Source organism: Salmo salar, chromosome 13, assembly GCF_965601325.2.
Source record: "Salmo salar chromosome 13, fSalSal1, whole genome shotgun sequence".
In the NCBI taxonomy this organism is placed as follows: domain Eukaryota; kingdom Metazoa; phylum Chordata; class Actinopteri; order Salmoniformes; family Salmonidae; genus Salmo; species Salmo salar.
The window spans coordinates 97528086-97548914 of NC_138303.1; the positions used below are offsets into that span (position 1 = coordinate 97528086).

Genomic DNA, 20829 nt, shown 5'->3' on the forward strand with positions numbered 1-20829 from the left:
TGACTAGAGAAGGCCAGCCAACCCTGGTATATAAAGTGCAGTGGTGCGTAAGGGTTTTGCAATTTAAAATAAATCTCAAAGTGCCATGGTAAAGGGTGTCAATTGATCTCAAACACTGAGCGGAAGCATTCATATATAAAATATCCCCATAGTCTAGTAACGGCATAAATGTAGCTGATACTAGCCTCCTTCTGGCGTCAAAAGAAAAACAAGCCTTATTCCTAAAATAAAATCCTAATTTCAGCTTCAATTTTTTTGTAAGTTGTTGAATATGCATTTTAAAAGACAGGCCATCATCAATCAAAATTCCAAGATATTTATATGAGGTTACAACCTCAATCTCCTTGCCCTGAAAGGTAGTAATAGGTGAAAGGTTCAGGGGTCTATTTCTTGCTTTAGAAAACACCAGTAGTTTAGTTTTGTCAGTATTGAGGATAAGCTTCAATTGAGACAAGGTATGTTGAACAGTATTAAAAGCAGTTTGCAAGTTCTGGAAAGCTTTTGTAAGAGATGAATCACAACAGTAAATAACAGTATCATCAGCATAAAAATGAAGTGTACTGTAGTAGACATGACTGTAGTAGATATGACATGACTGTAGTAGATATGACATGACTGTAGTAGATATGACTGTAGTAGACATGACATGACTGTAGTAGACATGACTGTAGTAGATATGACATGACTGTAGTAGATATGACATGACTGTAGTAGATATGATATGACTGTAGTAGATATGACATGACTGTAGTAGATATGACATGACTGTAGTAGATATGACATGACTGTAGTAGATATGACATGACTGTAGTAGATATGATATGACTGTAGTAGATATGACATGACTGTAGTAGATATGACATGACTGTAGTAGATATGACTGTAGTAGACATGACTGTAGTAGATATGATATGACTGTAGTAGATATGACATAACTGTAGTAGATATGACATGACTGTAGTAGATATGACATGACTGTAGTAGACATGACTGTAGTAGATATGACATGACTGTAGTAGATATGACATGACTGTAGTAGATATGACATGACTGTAGTAGACATGACTGTAGTAGATATGATATGACTGTAGTAGATATGACATGACTGTAGTAGACATGACTGTAGTAGATATGACATGACTGTAGTAGATATGACATGACTGTAGTAGATATGACATGACTGTAGTAGATATGACATGACTGTAGTAGATATGACATGACTGTAGTAGACATGACTGTAGTAGACATGACTGTAGTAGATATGACATGACTGTAGTAGATATGACATAACTGTAGTAGATATGACATGACTGTAGTAGACATGACTGTAGTAGATATGACATGACTGTAGTAGATATGACATGACTGTAGTAGACATGACATGACTGTAGTAGATATGACATGACTGTAGTAGATATGATATGACTGTAGTAGATATGACATGACTGTAGTAGACATGACTGTAGTAGATATGACATGACTGTAGTAGACATGACTGTAGTAGATATGACATGACTGTAGTAGATATGACATGACTGTAGTAGACATGACTGTAGTAGATATGACATGACTGTAGTAGATATGACATGACTGTAGTAGATATGATATGACTGTAGTATATATGATATGACTGTAGTAGATATGACATGACTGTAGTAGATATGACATGACTGTAGTATATATGATATGACTGTAGTAGATATGACATGACTGTAGTAGATATGATATGATTGTAGTAGATATGACATGACTGTAGTAGATATGACATGACTGTAGTAGATATGACATGACTGTAGTAGATATGATATGACTGTAGTAGATATGACATGACTGTAGTAGATATGACATGACTGTAGTAGATATGACATGACTGTAGTAGATATGACATGACTGTAGTAGATATGACATGACTGTAGTAGATATGACATGACTGTAGTAGATATGACATGACTGTAGTAGATATGATATGACTGTAGTAGACATGACTGTAGTAGATATGACATGACTGTAGTAGACATGACATGACTGTAGTAGATATGACATGACTGTAGTAGATATGATATGACTGTAGTAGATATGACATGACTGTAGTAGATATGATATGACTGTAGTAGACATGACTGTAGTAGACATGACTGTAGTAGATATGACATGACTGTAGTAGATATGACATGACTGTAGTAGATATGATATGACTGTAGTAGACATGACTGTAGTAGATATGATATGACTGTAGTAGATATGACATGACTGTAGTAGATATGACATGACTGTAGTAGATATGATATGACGGGTGCTGACGTAGAGTATGACATGACTGTAGTAGTGATATGACGGGGATGACTGTAGTAGATATGACATGACTGTAGTAGACATGACTGTAGTAGACATGACATGACTGTAGTAGATATGATATGACTGTAGTAGACATGACTGTAGTAGACATGACATGACTGTAGTAGATATGACATGACTGTAGTAGATATGACATGACTGTAGTAGACATGACTGTAGTAGACATGACATGACTGTAGTAGATATGACATGACTGTAGTAGATATGACATGACTGTAGTAGATATGATATGACTGTAGTAGATATGACATGACTGTAGTAGACATGACTGTAGTAGATATGACATGACTGTAGTAGATATGACATGACTGTAGTAGATATGATATGACTGTAGTATATATGATATGACTGTAGTAGATATGACATGACTGTAGTAGATATGACATGACTGTAGTATATATGATATGACTGTAGTAGATATGACATGACTGTAGTAGATATGATATGATTGTAGTAGATATGACATGACTGTAGTAGATATGACATGACTGTAGTAGATATGATATGACTGTAGTAGATATGATATGACTGTAGTAGATATGACATGACTGTAGTAGATATGACATGACTGTAGTAGATATGATATGATTGTAGTAGATATGACATGACTGTAGTAGATATGACATGACTGTAGTAGATATGACATGACTGTAGTAGATATGATATGACTGTAGTAGACATGACTGTAGTAGATATGACATGACTGTAGTAGATATGACATGACTGTAGTAGATATGATATGATTGTAGTAGATATGACATGACTGTAGTAGATATGACATGACTGTAGTAGATATGATATGACTGTAGTATATATGACATGACTGTAGTAGATATGACATGACTGTAGTAGATATGACATGACTGTAGTAGATATATGACTGTAGTAGATATGACATGACTGTAGTAGACATGCCATGACTGTAGTATATATGATATGACTGTAGTAGATATGACTGTAGTAGATATGACATGACTGTAGTAGATATGACATGACTGTAGTAGACATGACTGTAGTAGATATGACATGACTGTAGTAGATATGACATGACTATAGTAGACATGACTGTAGTAGACATGACTGTAGTAGATATGACATGACTGTAGTAGACATGACATGACTGTAGTAGACATGACTGTAGTAGATATGACATGACTATAGTAGACATGACTGTAGTAGACATGACTGTAGTAGATATGACATGACTGTAGTAGACATGACATGACTGTAGTAGATATGACATGACTGTAGTAGATATGATATGACTGTAGTAGATATGACATGACTGTAGTAGATATGATATGACTGTAGTAGACATGACTGTAGTAGACATGACTGTAGTAGATATGACATGACTGTAGTAGATATGACATGACTGTAGTAGATATGATATGACTGTAGTAGACATGACTGTAGTAGATATGATATGACTGTAGTAGATATGACATGACTGTAGTAGATATGACATGACTGTAGTAGATATGATATGACTGTAGTAGATATGACATGACTGTAGTAGTTATGACATGACTGTAGTAGATATGATATGACTGTAGTAGATATGATATGACTGTAGTAGATATGACATGACTGTAGTAGACATGACTGTAGTAGACATGACATGACTGTAGTAGATATGATATGACTGTAGTAGACATGACTGTAGTAGACATGACATGACTGTAGTAGATATGACATGACTGTAGTAGATATGACATGACTGTAGTAGACATGACTGTAGTAGACATGACATGACTGTAGTAGATATGACATGACTGTAGTAGATATGACATGACTGTAGTAGATATGATATGACTGTAGTAGATATGACATGACTGTAGTAGACATGACTGTAGTAGACATGACATGACTGTAGTAGATATGACATGACTGTAGTAGATATGACATGACTGTAGTAGATATAATATGACTGTAGTAGATATGACATGACTGTAGTAGATATGACATGACTGTAGTAGATATGACTGTAGTAGATATGACATGACTGTAGTAGACATGACATGACTGTAGTAGATATGACATGACTGTAGTAGATATGACATGACTGTAGTAGATATGACATGACTGTAGTAGACATGACTGTAGTAGACATGACTGTAGTAGACATGACATGACTGTAGTAGACATGACTGTAGTAGACATGACATGACTGTAGTAGATTGGACATGACTGCAGTAGATATGACATGACTGTAGTAGATATGACATGACTGTAGTAGATATGATATGACTGTAGTAGACATGACTGTAGTAGATATGACATGACTGTAGTAGATATGACATGACTGTAGTAGATATGATATGACTGTAGTAGACATGACTGTAGTAGACATGACTGTAGTAGATATGACTGTAGTAGATATGATATGACTGTAGTAGATATGACATGACTGTAGTAGATATGACATGACTGTAGTAGATATGACATGACTGTAGTAGATATGATATGACTGTAGTAGATATGATATGACTTTAGTAGATATGACATGATTGTAGTAGACATGACTGTAGTAGACATGATATGACTTATTTATTTATTTATTAACCTTTATTTAACCAGGAAAGGCTCATTGAGATTTAAAATCTCTTTTTCAAGAGCGTCCTGGCCAAGATAGGCAGCGCCAAGTCATTACAAAAATTAGACAAACAACATAAAAAACTACAAGTAATCTAGTAAAAACCATAGAATTAACAAAGAATATAACAAAATCAAAAACAGCAAATTAAAAACATTGACAGGTCAGGGAATCAGTATCAAGATCATTCATCAGTGATTTAAAAATACCAATCGGGACAAGTTCTTCCAGTTTAAAAGTATTTTGTAAGGCATTCCAAGACGATGGCGCAGAGTACATAAAAGCCCTTTTACCAAATTCAGTTCGGACATTTGGAACAGTTAGCAAGATAAAGTCCCTCGAACGAAGAGAGTACCCACCACATTTCTGAACAATAAAAATGCCCAAATAAAAAGGTAGTAAACCCAAAATGGCTTTGTAAATAAAAGTATACCAGTGACTGAGCCTACGAGTGACTAGAGAAGGCCAGCCAACCCTGGTATATAAAGTGCAGTGGTGCGTAAGGGTTTTGCAATTTAAAATAAATCTCAAAGTGCCATGGTAAAGGGTGTCAATTGATCTCAAACACTGAGCGGAAGCATTCATATATAAAATATCCCCATAGTCTAGTAACGGCATAAATGTAGCTGATACTAGCCTCCTTCTGGCATCAAAAGAAAAACAAGCCTTATTCCTAAAATAAAATCCTAATTTCAGCTTCAATTTTTTTGTAAGTTGTTGAATATGCATTTTAAAAGACAGGCCATCATCAATCAAAATTCCAAGATATTTATATGAGGTTACAACCTCAATCTCCTTGCCCTGAAAGGTAGTAATAGGTGAAAGGTTCAGGGGTCTATTTCTTGCTTTAGAAAACACCAGTAGTTTAGTTTTGTCAGTATTGAGGATAAGCTTCAATTGAGACAAGGTATGTTGAACAGTATTAAAAGCAGTTTGCAAGTTCTGGAAAGCTTTTGTAAGAGATGAAGCACAACAGTAAATAACAGTATCATCAGCATAAAAATGAAGTGTACTGTAGTAGACATGACTGTAGTAGATATGACATGACTGTAGTAGATATGACATGACTGTAGTAGATATGACATGACTGTAGTAGATATGACATGACTGTAGTAGATATGACATGACTGTAGTAGATATGACATGACTGTAGTAGATATGACATGACTGTAGTAGATATGACTGTAGTAGACATGACTGTAGTAGATATGACATGACTGTAGTAGACATGACTGTAGTAGATATGACATGACTGTAGTAGATATGACATGACTGTAGTAGATATGACATGACTGTAGTAGACATGACTGTAGTAGATATGACATGACTGTAGTAGATATGATATGACTGTAGTAGATATGACATGACTGTAGTAGTTATGACATGACTGTAGTAGATATGACATGACTGTAGTAGATATGACATGACTGTAGTAGATATGATATGATTGTAGTAGATATGACATGACTGTAGTAGACATGACATGACTGTAGTAGATATGATATGACTGTAGTAGATATGATATGACTGTAGTAGATATGACATGACTGTAGTAGATATGACATGACTGTAGTAGATATGATATGATTGTAGTAGATATGACATGACTGTAGTAGATATGACATGACTGTAGTAGTTATGACATGACTGTAGTAGATATGATATGATTGTAGTAGATATGACATGACTGTAGTAGATATGACATGACTGTAGTAGATATGACATGACTGTAGTAGATATGATATGATTGTAGTAGATATGACATGACTGTAGTAGATATGACATGACTGTAGTAGATATGATATGACTGTAGTAGATATGACATGACTGTAGTAGATATGACATGACTGTAGTAGATATGACATGACTGTAGTAGATATGACATGACTGTAGTAGATATGACATGACTGTAGTAGATATGACATGACTGTAGTAGATATGACTGTAGTAGACATGACTGTAGTAGATATGACATGACTGTAGTAGACATGACTGTAGTAGATATGACATGACTGTAGTAGATATGACATGACTGTAGTAGATATGACATGACTGTAGTAGACATGACTGTAGTAGATATGACATGACTGTAGTAGATATGATATGACTGTAGTAGATATGACATGACTGTAGTAGTTATGACATGACTGTAGTAGATATGACATGACTGTAGTAGATATGACATGACTGTAGTAGATATGATATGATTGTAGTAGATATGACATGACTGTAGTAGACATGACATGACTGTAGTAGATATGATATGACTGTAGTAGATATGATATGACTGTAGTAGATATGACATGACTGTAGTAGATATGACATGACTGTAGTAGATATGATATGATTGTAGTAGATATGACATGACTGTAGTAGATATGACATGACTGTAGTAGTTATGACATGACTGTAGTAGATATGATATGATTGTAGTAGATATGACGACTGTAGTAGATATGACATGACTGTAGTAGATATGACATGACTGTAGTAGATATGATATGATTGTAGTAGATATGACATGACTGTAGTAGATATGACATGACTGTAGTAGATATGATATGACTGTAGTATATATGACATGACTGTAGTAGATATGACATGACTGTAGTAGATATGACATGACTGTAGTAGATATATGACTGTAGTAGATATGACATGACTGTAGTAGACATGCCATGACTGTAGTATATATGATATGACTGTAGTAGATATGACTGTAGTAGATATGACATGACTGTAGTAGATATGACATGACTGTAGTAGACATGACTGTAGTAGATATGACATGACTATAGTAGACATGACTGTAGTAGACATGACTGTAGTAGATATGACATGACTGTAGTAGACATGACATGACTGTAGTAGACATGACTGTAGTAGATATGACATGACTATAGTAGACATGACTGTAGTAGACATGACTGTAGTAGATATGACATGACTGTAGTAGACATGACATGACTGTAGTAGATATGACATGACTGTAGTAGATATGATATGACTGTAGTAGATATGACATGACTGTAGTAGATATGATATGACTGTAGTAGACATGACTGTAGTAGACATGACTGTAGTAGATATGACATGACTGTAGTAGATATGACATGACTGTAGTAGATATGATATGACTGTAGTAGACATGACTGTAGTAGATATGATATGACTGTAGTAGATATGACATGACTGTAGTAGATATGACATGACTGTAGTAGATATGATATGACTGTAGTAGATATGACATGACTGTAGTAGTTATGACATGACTGTAGTAGATATGATATGACTGTAGTAGATATGATATGACTGTAGTAGATATGACATGACTGTAGTAGACATGACTGTAGTAGACATGACATGACTGTAGTAGATATGATATGACTGTAGTAGACATGACTGTAGTAGACATGACATGACTGTAGTAGATATGACATGACTGTAGTAGATATGACATGACTGTAGTAGACATGACTGTAGTAGACATGACATGACTGTAGTAGATATGACATGACTGTAGTAGATATGACATGACTGTAGTAGATATGATATGACTGTAGTAGATATGACATGACTGTAGTAGACATGACTGTAGTAGACATGACATGACTGTAGTAGATATGACATGACTGTAGTAGATATGACATGACTGTAGTAGATATAATATGACTGTAGTAGATATGACATGACTGTAGTAGATATGACATGACTGTAGTAGATATGACTGTAGTAGATATGACATGACTGTAGTAGACATGACATGACTGTAGTAGATATGACATGACTGTAGTAGATATGACATGACTGTAGTAGATATGACATGACTGTAGTAGACATGACTGTAGTAGACATGACTGTAGTAGACATGACTGTAGTAGACATGACATGACTGTAGTAGATTGGACATGACTGCAGTAGATATGACATGACTGTAGTAGATATGACATGACTGTAGTAGATATGATATGACTGTAGTAGACATGACTGTAGTAGATATGACATGACTGTAGTAGATATGACATGACTGTAGTAGATATGATATGACTGTAGTAGACATGACTGTAGTAGACATGACTGTAGTAGATATGACTGTAGTAGATATGATATGACTGTAGTAGATATGACATGACTGTAGTAGATATGACATGACTGTAGTAGATATGACATGACTGTAGTAGATATGACATGACTGTAGTAGATATGACTGTAGTAGATATGACATGACTGTAGTAGATATGACATGACTGTAGTAGATATGATATGACTAGTAGACATGACTGTAGTAGACATGACTGTAGTAGATATGACTGTAGTAGATATGATATGACTGTAGTAGATATAACATGACTGTAGTAGATATGACATGACTGTAGTAGATATGATATGACTGTAGTAGATATGACATGACTGTAGTAGATATGACATGACTGTAGTAGATATGATATGACTGTAGTATATATGACATGACTGTAGTAGATATGACATGACTGTAGTAGATATGACATGACTGTAGTAGATATGACATGACTGTAGTAGATATGACATGACTGTAGTAGACATGACATGACTGTAGTAGACATGACATGACTGTAGTATATATGACTGTAGTAGATATGACATGACTGTAGTAGACATGACATGACTGTAGTAGATATGACATGACTGTAGTAGATATGATATGACTGTAGTAGATATGACATGACTGTAGTAGATATGATATGACTGTAGTAGACATGACTGTAGTAGACATGACTGTAGTAGATATGACATGACTGTAGTAGATATGACATGACTGTAGTAGATATGATATGACTGTAGTAGACATGACTGTAGTAGATATGACTGTAGTAGATATGATATGACTGTAGTAGATATGACATGACTGTAGTAGATATGACATGACTGTAGTAGATATGATATGACTGTAGTAGATATGACATGACTGTAGTAGTTATGACATGACTGTAGTAGATATGATATGACTGTAGTAGATATGATATGACTGTAGTAGATATGACATGACTGTAGTAGACATGACTGTAGTAGACATGACATGACTGTAGTAGATATGATATGACTGTAGTAGACATGACTGTAGTAGATATGACATGACTGTAGTAGATATGACATGACTGTAGTAGACATGACTGTAGTAGACATGACATGACTGTAGTATATATGATATGACTGTAGTAGATATGACTGTAGTAGATATGACATGACTGTAGTAGATATGACATGACTGTAGTAGACATGACATGACTGTAGTAGACATGACATGACTGTAGTAGACATGACTGTAGTAGATATGACATGACTATAGTAGACATGACTGTAGTAGACATGACTGTAGTAGATATGACATGACTGTAGTAGACATGACATGACTGTAGTAGACATGACTGTAGTAGATATGACATGACTATAGTAGACATGACTGTAGTAGATATGACATGACTGTAGTAGACATGACATGACTGTAGTAGACATGACTGTAGTAGATATGACATGACTATAGTAGACATGACTGTAGTAGACATGACTGTAGTAGATATGACATGACTGTAGTAGACATGACATGACTGTAGTAGATATGACATGACTGTAGTAGATATGATATGACTGTAGTAGATATGACATGACTGTAGTAGATATGATATGACTGTAGTAGACATGACTGTAGTAGACATGACTGTAGTAGATATGACATGACTGTAGTAGATATGACATGACTGTAGTAGATATGATATGACTGTAGTAGACATGACTGTAGTAGATATGACTGTAGTAGATATGATATGACTGTAGTAGATATGACATGACTGTAGTAGATATGACATGACTGTAGTAGATATGATATGACTGTAGTAGATATGACATGACTGTAGTAGTTATGACATGACTGTAGTAGATATGATATGACTGTAGTAGATATGATATGACTGTAGTAGATATGACATGACTGTAGTAGACATGACTGTAGTAGACATGACATGACTGTAGTAGATATGATATGACTGTAGTAGACATGACTGTAGTAGATATGACATGACTGTAGTAGATATGACATGACTGTAGTAGATATGATATGACTGTAGTAGATATGACATGACTGTAGTAGACATGACTGTAGTAGACATGACATGACTGTAGTAGATATGACATGACTGTAGTAGATATGACATGACTTTAGTAGATATGATATGACTGTAGTAGATATGATATGACTGTAGTATATATGACATGACTGTAGTAGATATGACATGACTGTAGTAGATATGACATGACTGTAGTAGATATGACATGACTGTAGTAGACATGACTGTAGTAGATATGACATGACTGTAGTAGATATGATATGACTGTAGTAGATATGATATGACTGTAGTAGATATGATATGACTGTAGTAGATATGACATGACTGTAGTAGATATGATATGACTGTAGTAGATATGACATGACTGTAGTAGATATGACATGACTGTAGTAGATATGATATGACTGTAGTAGATATGACATGACTGTAGTAGATATAATATGACTGTAGTAGACATGACTGTAGTAGACATGACATGACTGTAGTAGACATGACATGACTGTAGTAGATATGACAGTAGTAGACATGACATGACTGTAGTAGATATGACATGACTGCAATAGATATGACATGACTGTAGTAGATATGACATGACTGTAGTAGATATGATTTGACTGTAGTAGACATGACTGTAGTAGATATGACATGACTGTAGTAGATATGACATGACTGTAGTAGATATGATATGACTGTAGTAGATATTACATGACTGTAGTAGACATGACTGTAGTAGACATGACATGACTGTAGTAGATATGATATGACTGTAGTAGACATGACTGTAGTAGACATGACATGACTGTAGTAGATATGACATGACTGTAGTAGATATGACATGACTGTAGTAGATATGATATGACTGTAGTAGATATGATATGACTGTAGTAGATATGACATGACTGTAGTAGATATGGCATGACTGTAGTAGATATGACATGACTGTAGTAGATATATGACTGTAGTAGATATGACATGACTGTAGTAGACATGACTGTAGTAGACATGACATGACTGTAGTATATATGATATGACTGTAGTAGATATGACTGTAGTAGATATGACATGACTGTAGTAGATATGACATGACTGTAGTAGACATGACTGTAGTAGATATGACATGACTGTAGTAGACATGACATGACTGTAGTAGACATGACTATAGTAGATATGACATGACTATAGTAGACATGACTGTAGTAGACATGACATGATAGTAATAGATATGACATGACTGTAGTAGATATGACATGACTGTAGTAGATATGACATGACTGTAGTAGACATGACATGACTGTAGTAGATATGACATGACTGTAGTAGATATGATATGACTGTAGTAGATATGACATGACTGTAGTAGATATGACATGACTGTAGTAGATATGGCATGACTGAAATAGATATGATATGACTGTAGTAGACATGACTGTAGTAGATATAGCATGACTGTAGTAGATATGACATGACTGTAGTAGATATGGCATGACTGTAGTAGATATGGCATGACTGTAGTAGATATGATATGACTGTAGTAGACATGACATGACTGTAGTAGATATGATATGACTGTAGTAGATATGGCATGACTGTAGTAGATATGATATGACTGTAGTAGATATGATATGACTGTAGTAGATATGACATGACTGTAGTAGATATGATATGACTGTAGTAGATATGACATGACTGTAGTAGATATGACATGACTGTAGTAGATATGATATGACTGTAGTAGATATGACATGACTGTAGTAGATATGATATGACTGTAGTAGACATGACTGTAGTAGACATGACATGACTGTAGTAGATATGACTGTAGTAGATATGACTGTAGTAGACATGTCTGTAGTAGACATGACTGTAGTAGACATGACTGTAGTAGATATGACTGTAGTAGATATGACAGTAGTAGATATGGCATGACTGTAGTAGATATGACATGACTGTAGTAGATATGATATGACTGTAGTAGATATGATATGACTGTAGTATACATGACATGACTGTAGTAGATATGACTGTAGTAGACATGACTGTAGTAGATATGACATGACTGTAGTAGATATGACATGACTGTAGTAGATATGATATGACTGTAGTATACATGACATGACTGTAGTAGATATGACTGTAGTAGACATGACTGTAGTAGACATGACTGTAGTAGATATGACATGACTGTAGTAGATATGACTGTAGTAGATATGACATGACTGTAGTAGACATGACTGTAGTAGACATGACTGTAGTAGATATGACATGACTGTAGTAGATATGACATGACTGTTGTAGACATGACTGTAGTAGACATGACTGTAGTAGATATGACATGACTGTAGTAGACATGACTGTAGTAGACATGACATAACTGTAGTAGATATGACATGACTGTAGTAGACATGACATGACTGTAATAGACATGACTGTAGTAGATATGACATGACTTTAGTAGACATGACAGGACTGTAGTAGACATGACTGTAGTAGATATGGCATGACTGTAGTAGATATGACATGACTGTAGTATATATGATATGACTGTAGTAGATATGACTGTAGTAGATATGACATGACTGTAGTAGATATGACATGACTGTAGTAGATATGACATGACTGTAGTAGATATGACATGACTGTAGTAGACATGACAGGACTGTAGTAGACATGACTGTAGTAGACATGAGATGACTGTAGAAGACATGACTGTAGTAGACATGACTGTAGTAGAGATGACAGTAGTAGATATGACATGACTGTAGTAGATATGATATGACTGTAGTAGATATGGCATGACTATAGTAGATATGATATGACTGTAGTAGATATGACATGACTGTAGTAGATATGGCATGACTGTAGTAGATATGACATGACTGTAGTAGACATGACATGACTGTAGTAGATATGATATGACTGTAGTAGACATGACTGTAGTAGACCTGACTGTAGTAGACATGACATGACTGTAGTAGACATTACTGTAGTAGATATGATATGACTGTAGTAGATATGATATGACTGTAGTAGATATGACATGACTGTAGTAGACATGACTGTAGTAGATTAGATATGAATGTAGTAGATATGACATGACTGTTGTAGATATGGCATGACTGTAGTAGATATGACTGTAGTAGATATGGCATGACTGTAGTAGATATGACATGACTGTCATAGACATGACTGTAGTAGATATGACATGACTGTAGTAGATATGATATGACTGTAGTAGATATGACATGACTGTAGTAGACATGGCATGACTGTAGTTGATATGACATGACTGTAGTAGATATGACATGACTGTAGTAGACATGGCATGACTGTAGTAGACATGACTGTACTAGACATGACATGACTGTAGTAGATATGACTGTAGTAGACATGACTGTAGTAGATATGACTGTAGTAGACATGACATGTCTGTAGTAGACATGACATGACTGTAGTAGACATGACTGTAGTAGATATGACATGACTGTAGTAGATATGACTGTAGTAGACATGACTGTAGTAGACATGACTGTAGTAGACCTGACTGTAGTAGATATGACTTTAGTAGATATGACTGTAGTAGACATGACTTTAGTAGATATGACATGACTGTAGTAGATATGACTGTAGTAGACATGACTGTAGTAGACATGACTGTAGTAGATATGACTGTAGTAGACATGACTGTAGTAGATATGACATGACTGTAGTAGACATGACTGTAGTAGACATGACTGTACTAGACATGACATGACTGTAGTAGATATGACTGTAGTAGACATGACTGTAGTAGATATGACTGTAGTAGACATGACATGTCTGTAGTAGACATGACATGACTGTAGTAGACATGACTTTAGTAGATATGACATGACTGTAGTAGATATGACTGTAGTAGACATGACTGTAGTAGACATGACTGTAGTAGACCTGACTGTAGTAGATATGACTTTAGTAGATATGACTGTAGTAGACATGACTTTAGTAGATATGACATGACTGTAGTAGATATGACTGTAGTAGACATGACTGTAGTAGACATGACTGTAGTAGATATGACTGTAGTAGACATGACTGTAGTAGATATGACATGACTGTAGTAGACATGACTGTAGTAGACATGACTGTAGTAGATATGACATGACTGTAGTAGACATGACTGTAGTAGATATGACTGTAGTAGACATGACATGAATGTAGTAGACATGACTGTATCAGATATAAAATTACTGTAGTAGATATGACATGACTGTAGTAGATATGACATGACTGTAGTAGACATGACATGACTGTAGTAGACATGACTGTAGTAGATATGACTGTAGTAGACATGAGATGACTGTAGTAGACATAAAATTACTGTAGTAGATATGACATGACTGTAGTAGATATGACATGACTGTAGTAGATATGACATGACTGTAGTAGACATGCCTGTAGTAGATATGGCATGACTGTAGTAGATATGACATGACTGTAGTAGACATGACATAACTGTAGTAGACATGACTGTAGTAGATATGACATGACTGTAGTAGATATGACATGACTGTAGTAGACATGACATGACTGTAGTAGACATGACTGTAGTAGACATGACTAGTAGATATGACATGACTGTAGTAGACATGACATGACTGTAGTAGATATGACATGACTGTAGTAGATATGACATGACTGTAGTAGATATGACTGTAGTAGACATTACTGTAGTAGATATGACATGACTGTAGTAGATATGACATGACTGTAGTAGATATGACATGACTGTAGTAGATATGACTGTAGTAGACATTACTGTAGTAGATATGACATGACTGTAGTAGACATGACTGGACTGTAGTAGACATGACATGACTGTAGAAGACATGACTGGACTGTAGTAGACATGACTGTAGTAGATATGACATGACTGTAGTAGACATGACTGTAGTAGATATGACATGACTGTAGTAGATATGACATGACTGTAGTAGACATGACTGTAGTAGACATGACTGGACTGTAGTAGACATGACTGTAGTAGATATGACATGACTGTAGTAGATATGACATGACTGTAGTAGACATGACTGTAGTAGATATGACATGACTGTAGTAGATATGACATGACTGTAGTAGATATGACATGACTGTAGTAGACATGACTGTAGTAGACATGACTGGACTGTAGTAGACATGGCTATGGTAGACATGACTGGATTGTGGTAGACATGGCTATGGTAGACATGACTGGACTGTAGTAGACATTGCATGAGTGGAGTAGACAGATTTTTACTATACATCAAACATAAGAGGATAAAAAATCTAAAAGATTAACAATAAAAACTGAACGACTAAAAGCACCCTAAGGAAAAGCAATGCTGAAAAGGTGTGTTTTTTTAGATATCTTTAAAAAAATGTTCACAGTTTCCACCCCTCTCAGGTCCTCTGGCAGGCTATTCCAGAGCCGTGGGGCATAGTAACTAAAGGCTGCCTCTCCATGCCTCTTGGTCCTTGGCTTTGGAATAGTTAAAAGGCCAGTGTCAGAGGACCTGAGGAACCTACTGGGTACATAACTTAAAAGCATGTCTGACATGTATTGGGGTGCACAATCGTAGATTGATTTAAAAACCAATAGAAGAATCTTAAAATGAATTCTAAAACTCACAGGCAGCAAGTGCAGAGACCTTAAAACAGGTGTAATCTGTGTCATCTTTTTCAGTACCCGTGCTGCAGCATTCTCTATGTTCCACAGTTTACCAATGGCTTACTTGGGTTGACCAGACAGGAGAGCATTACTTTAGTCAAATCTGTTTGTAATAAAAGCATGGATGAGTCTCTCTGTATCAGTCTGAGAGAAATGGTCGCACCTTGGCATTGTTCCTCAGGTGGTAAAAAGCTATTTTGGTCACATTCCTAATGTGTGATTCAAAATTGAGTTCAGTATCTAAAATAACACCTAGGTTTTTTACCTGGTGTTTTATTTTTATTGCCCGTGAATTAAAATGTGCGGCTAGATTCTCTCTCTGTGCTTTGGCTCCAACAATAAGTACCTCGGTCATGTCTTGATTCAGCTGGAGGAAGTTGTGAGACATCCAAGTATTTAAATCACTAATACAGTCTAATCATTTATCCGTGGAGCTAACATCCTCTGGTGACACAGAAGTGTAAAGTTGTCTATTGTCTGCATAGCAGTGAAAATCAATGCTGTGCTTTCTGATAACACTGCCAAGGGGTAACATATATAAACTGAAAATCAAACTTTGTGGAACGCCACTTGTGATAAATATTTTCTCTGTGTTCTGTTCACCAAGGGTGACAAAAAACTATTGACTGGTTAAATAGGTCCTAAACCAATTTAGAACTGGACCGAAGAGGCCAACCCACCTCTTCAGTCTGTCCAGAAGGACATCATGGTCAATGATAATGGACCTACATTCATACAGTTTCTTGACTGTGTCATGCTCGCTAATAATCACCTAAATGAAAGCTAGAAATTCAGGGCGCATCAAACATTCCAAAAACAATAGATAGGGACAATTCTTTGCAATCTTTGACGCAGAGGAAATATAACACATTTTCAGTTCAGCCCTCCGGACCTTGTTGAAGACCGAATGCGGCCCCGGGTCAAAACGAGTTTGACACCCCTGGTTTAAAGCATCCTCTGTAGATGTATTGCACTGGAAATTACTGAGGAAATTATCTAAAAGGTGTGTGTGTATGTGCGTCTGTGTGTGTGTCAGGACTTTGAGATGAACAGTGAGCTAAAGATGGGTGTAATGACTATACTGGAGGAGGTGCTACGAGACCCTGACCTGCTGCCTCAGGAGAGGAAAGCCACTGGCAACATAGTAAGGTACACACACACATATACACAGACACACACACACACCACACACACACACATGCACACACCAATGGAGGCTCCTCAGAGGAGGAAGGGGAGGACCATCATCCTCACTGAATTTCATAAAAATGTTAAAACATTTCAAAAGTTAACATTTTTAGATAAAACTATACTAAATATGTTCACATATTACCAAATAATTTGTTAAAACAAAATGTTTTGCAATGAAGGTCTACAGTAGCCTCAACATCACTCTGTAGGGTAGCATCATGGTGTAGCCGGAGGACAGCTAGCTTCCGTCCTCCTCTTGGTACATTGACTTCAATACAAAACCTTGGAGGCTATTGGTTCTCACCCCCTTCCATAGACTTACACAGTAATTATGTGTCACAAGTATCTTCGTCTTCTGACGATAATGCGAAATCGTCATCAGAAAAGGTAGACCAATACGCAGCAGGTGTGCAGTTGTTCATTTTGAACATTTAATTAAATCAACACGAATACAAAAACAACAAACAAGAAAACGAACGATAAACTGACAGTCTGCAAAGCATAGGCTCAACACAGAACAATCACCCACAAATCACACACACAAACACACCCTAATATATGGGACTCTCAATCAAAGGCAGATAGACAACACCTGCCTTCAACTGAGAGTCCCAACCCCAATTAACCAAACATAGAAACACACACACTAGACTAACCATAGAATACAAACACATAGACCATCAACCAAAAACCCGGAAATACTAAATCAAACACCCTTTACACAAACACACCACCCCGAACCACATAAAACAAATACCCTCTGCCACGTCCTGACCAACTACAAAAACAATTAACCTTATACTGGCCAGGACGTGACAGTACCCCCCCCTTAAAGGTGCTACCCCAGAAGCACCTTAACAAAAAATAACCCCAAGCAACACCAAAAAAAATCCCCTTTTCTAAAGGGAGGGAAGGGAGGGTGGCTGCCGTCAACGACGGCACTGTGCTACACCCCCCCTCCCCAACCCACCTATTTCTGGAGGTGGCTCCGGCTCAGGCCGTTCCAGGCTGTCGGGGCAGTCTGGCAGCTCGGGACAGTCTGGGCAGTCTGGCAGCTCGGGACAGTCTGGGCAGTCTGGCAGCTCGGGACAGTCTGGGCAGTCTGGCAGCTCCGGACAGTCTGGGCAGTCTGGCAGCTCGGGGCAGTCTGGCAACTCGGGACAGTCTGGGCAGTCTGGCAACTCGGGACAGTCTGGGCAGTCTGGCAACTCGGGACAGTCTGGGCAGTCTGGCCACTCGGGACTGTCTGGGCAGTCTGGCAACTCGGGACAGTCTGGGCAGTCTGGCAACTCGGGACAGTCTGGCAACTCGGGACAGTCTGGCAACTCGGGACAGTCTGGACCGTCTGGCCACTCCGGCAGTTCAGGGCAGTCTGGCCACTCCGGCAGTTCAGGGCAGTCTGGCCACTCCGGCAGTTCAGGGCAGTCTGGCCACTCCGGCAGTTCAGCGCAGTCTGGCCACTCCGGCAGTTCAGCGCAGTCTGGCCACTCCGGCAGTTCAGCGCAGTCTGGCCACTCCGGCAGTTCAGCGCAGTCTGGCCACTCCGGCAGTTCAGCGCAGTCTGACCTCTCTGGTGACTGTTGACTGGCGGGCAGCTCTGACGACTGTTGACTGGCGGGCAGCTCTGACGACTGTTGACTGGCGGGCAGCTCTGACGACTGTTGACTGGCGGGCAGCTCTGATGACGACTGTTGACTGGCGGGCAGCTCTGATGACGACTGTTGACTGGCGGGCAGCTCTGATGACGACTGTTGACTGGCGGGCAGCTCTGATGACGACTGTTGACTGGCGGGCAGCTCTGATGACGACTGTTGACTGGCGGGCAGCTCTGATGACGACTGTTGACTGGCGGGCAGCTCTGGTGACTGTTGACTGGCGTGGCTGGGTTGACACACTTGTAGCCTGGTGCGTGGTGCTGGTACTGGGCTTACCAGACTATGAACACGCACCTCCAGGCTAGTGCGGGGAGCGGGAACAGGACGAGTCGGACTGGGTTGACGCACTTCCGGGTCCGCACGAGAGACAGGAGCTGGAAACCCAGGGCTATGGAGGCGCACAGTCGGTCTAGATCTTACCTCCTGCACAACCCGCCTTGGCTGGATGGAACTAGTAGCCCTGTACGAGCGGGGTGCTCGTACAGGGCAGACTGGGCTGTGCAGGGGCCTGATGGTAGCCGTGCGTAGAGCGGGAGTTGGGTAGCCTGGTCCTCGGAGGCGTACCGGCGACCAGATGCGCTGCGCAGGCATCCTCCTACCAGGCTGGATGCCCGCTCTAGCACGGCACCTGCGAGGGGCTGGAATAACGCGCACCGGACTGTGCGTGCGTATGGGTGAGATAGTGCGCTCCTCAGCGAAACATAGCGCTCTCCACCCCATACGCTCCTCCATATAACCACGGGTAGCTGGCTTCCGGCTCTTCTTACGCCTAGCCAAACTACCCGTGTGCCCCCCCCCAAAAATGTCTTGGGGGTGCCTCTCGTGCTTCTCCCTCAGCGCGTACTTGGCCTCGTACCTCCGCCTCTCTGCCTTGGCTGCCTCAATTTCCCACTGCGGGCGGCGATAATCCTCAGCCTGGTGCCAAGGTCCGGCCCCGTCCAGAACTTCCTCCCAGGTCCACTTCTCCCGCCAGTCCAACTCGAATTCCCTCTGCTCCTTCTTCTGCTGCTTGGTCCTTGAGTGGTGGGTGATTCTGTCACAGTTGTCGTCGGTGAATGAGGACCAAAACGCAGCAGGTACGTGAATGCTCATCTTGATTTTTAATTATCTTCAAAAATGAACATACAAAATAACAAAAACGAAAAACTAACAACTAACAAACAGTCTGGCAAAGCAAAGCTCAACACAGAACAATCACCCAAAAACCCGGAAATACTAAATCAAACACCCTTTACACAAACACAC

The 20829-nt window shown here is 38.3% G+C and overlaps 1 protein-coding gene across 4 annotated transcripts in view; it reads left to right on the forward strand.

Annotated features, from left to right (window-relative positions):
• LOC106568132 (ras-specific guanine nucleotide-releasing factor 2) overlaps positions 1-20829 on the forward strand; it is a 74223-nt gene that overhangs the window by 40349 nt on the left and 13045 nt on the right. For 2 of the 4 annotated variants that reach the window (XM_082960476.1, XM_082960477.1), the window contains one exon: positions 17775-17887. In XM_082960476.1, coding sequence (XP_082816602.1) covers positions 17775-17887 — 113 coding nt within the window. Of the gene's footprint in view, positions 1-17774; positions 19396-20829 lie in introns of those variants that run through there. The other 2 variants (XR_014380190.1, XM_082960478.1) reach the window with 2 other exon arrangements.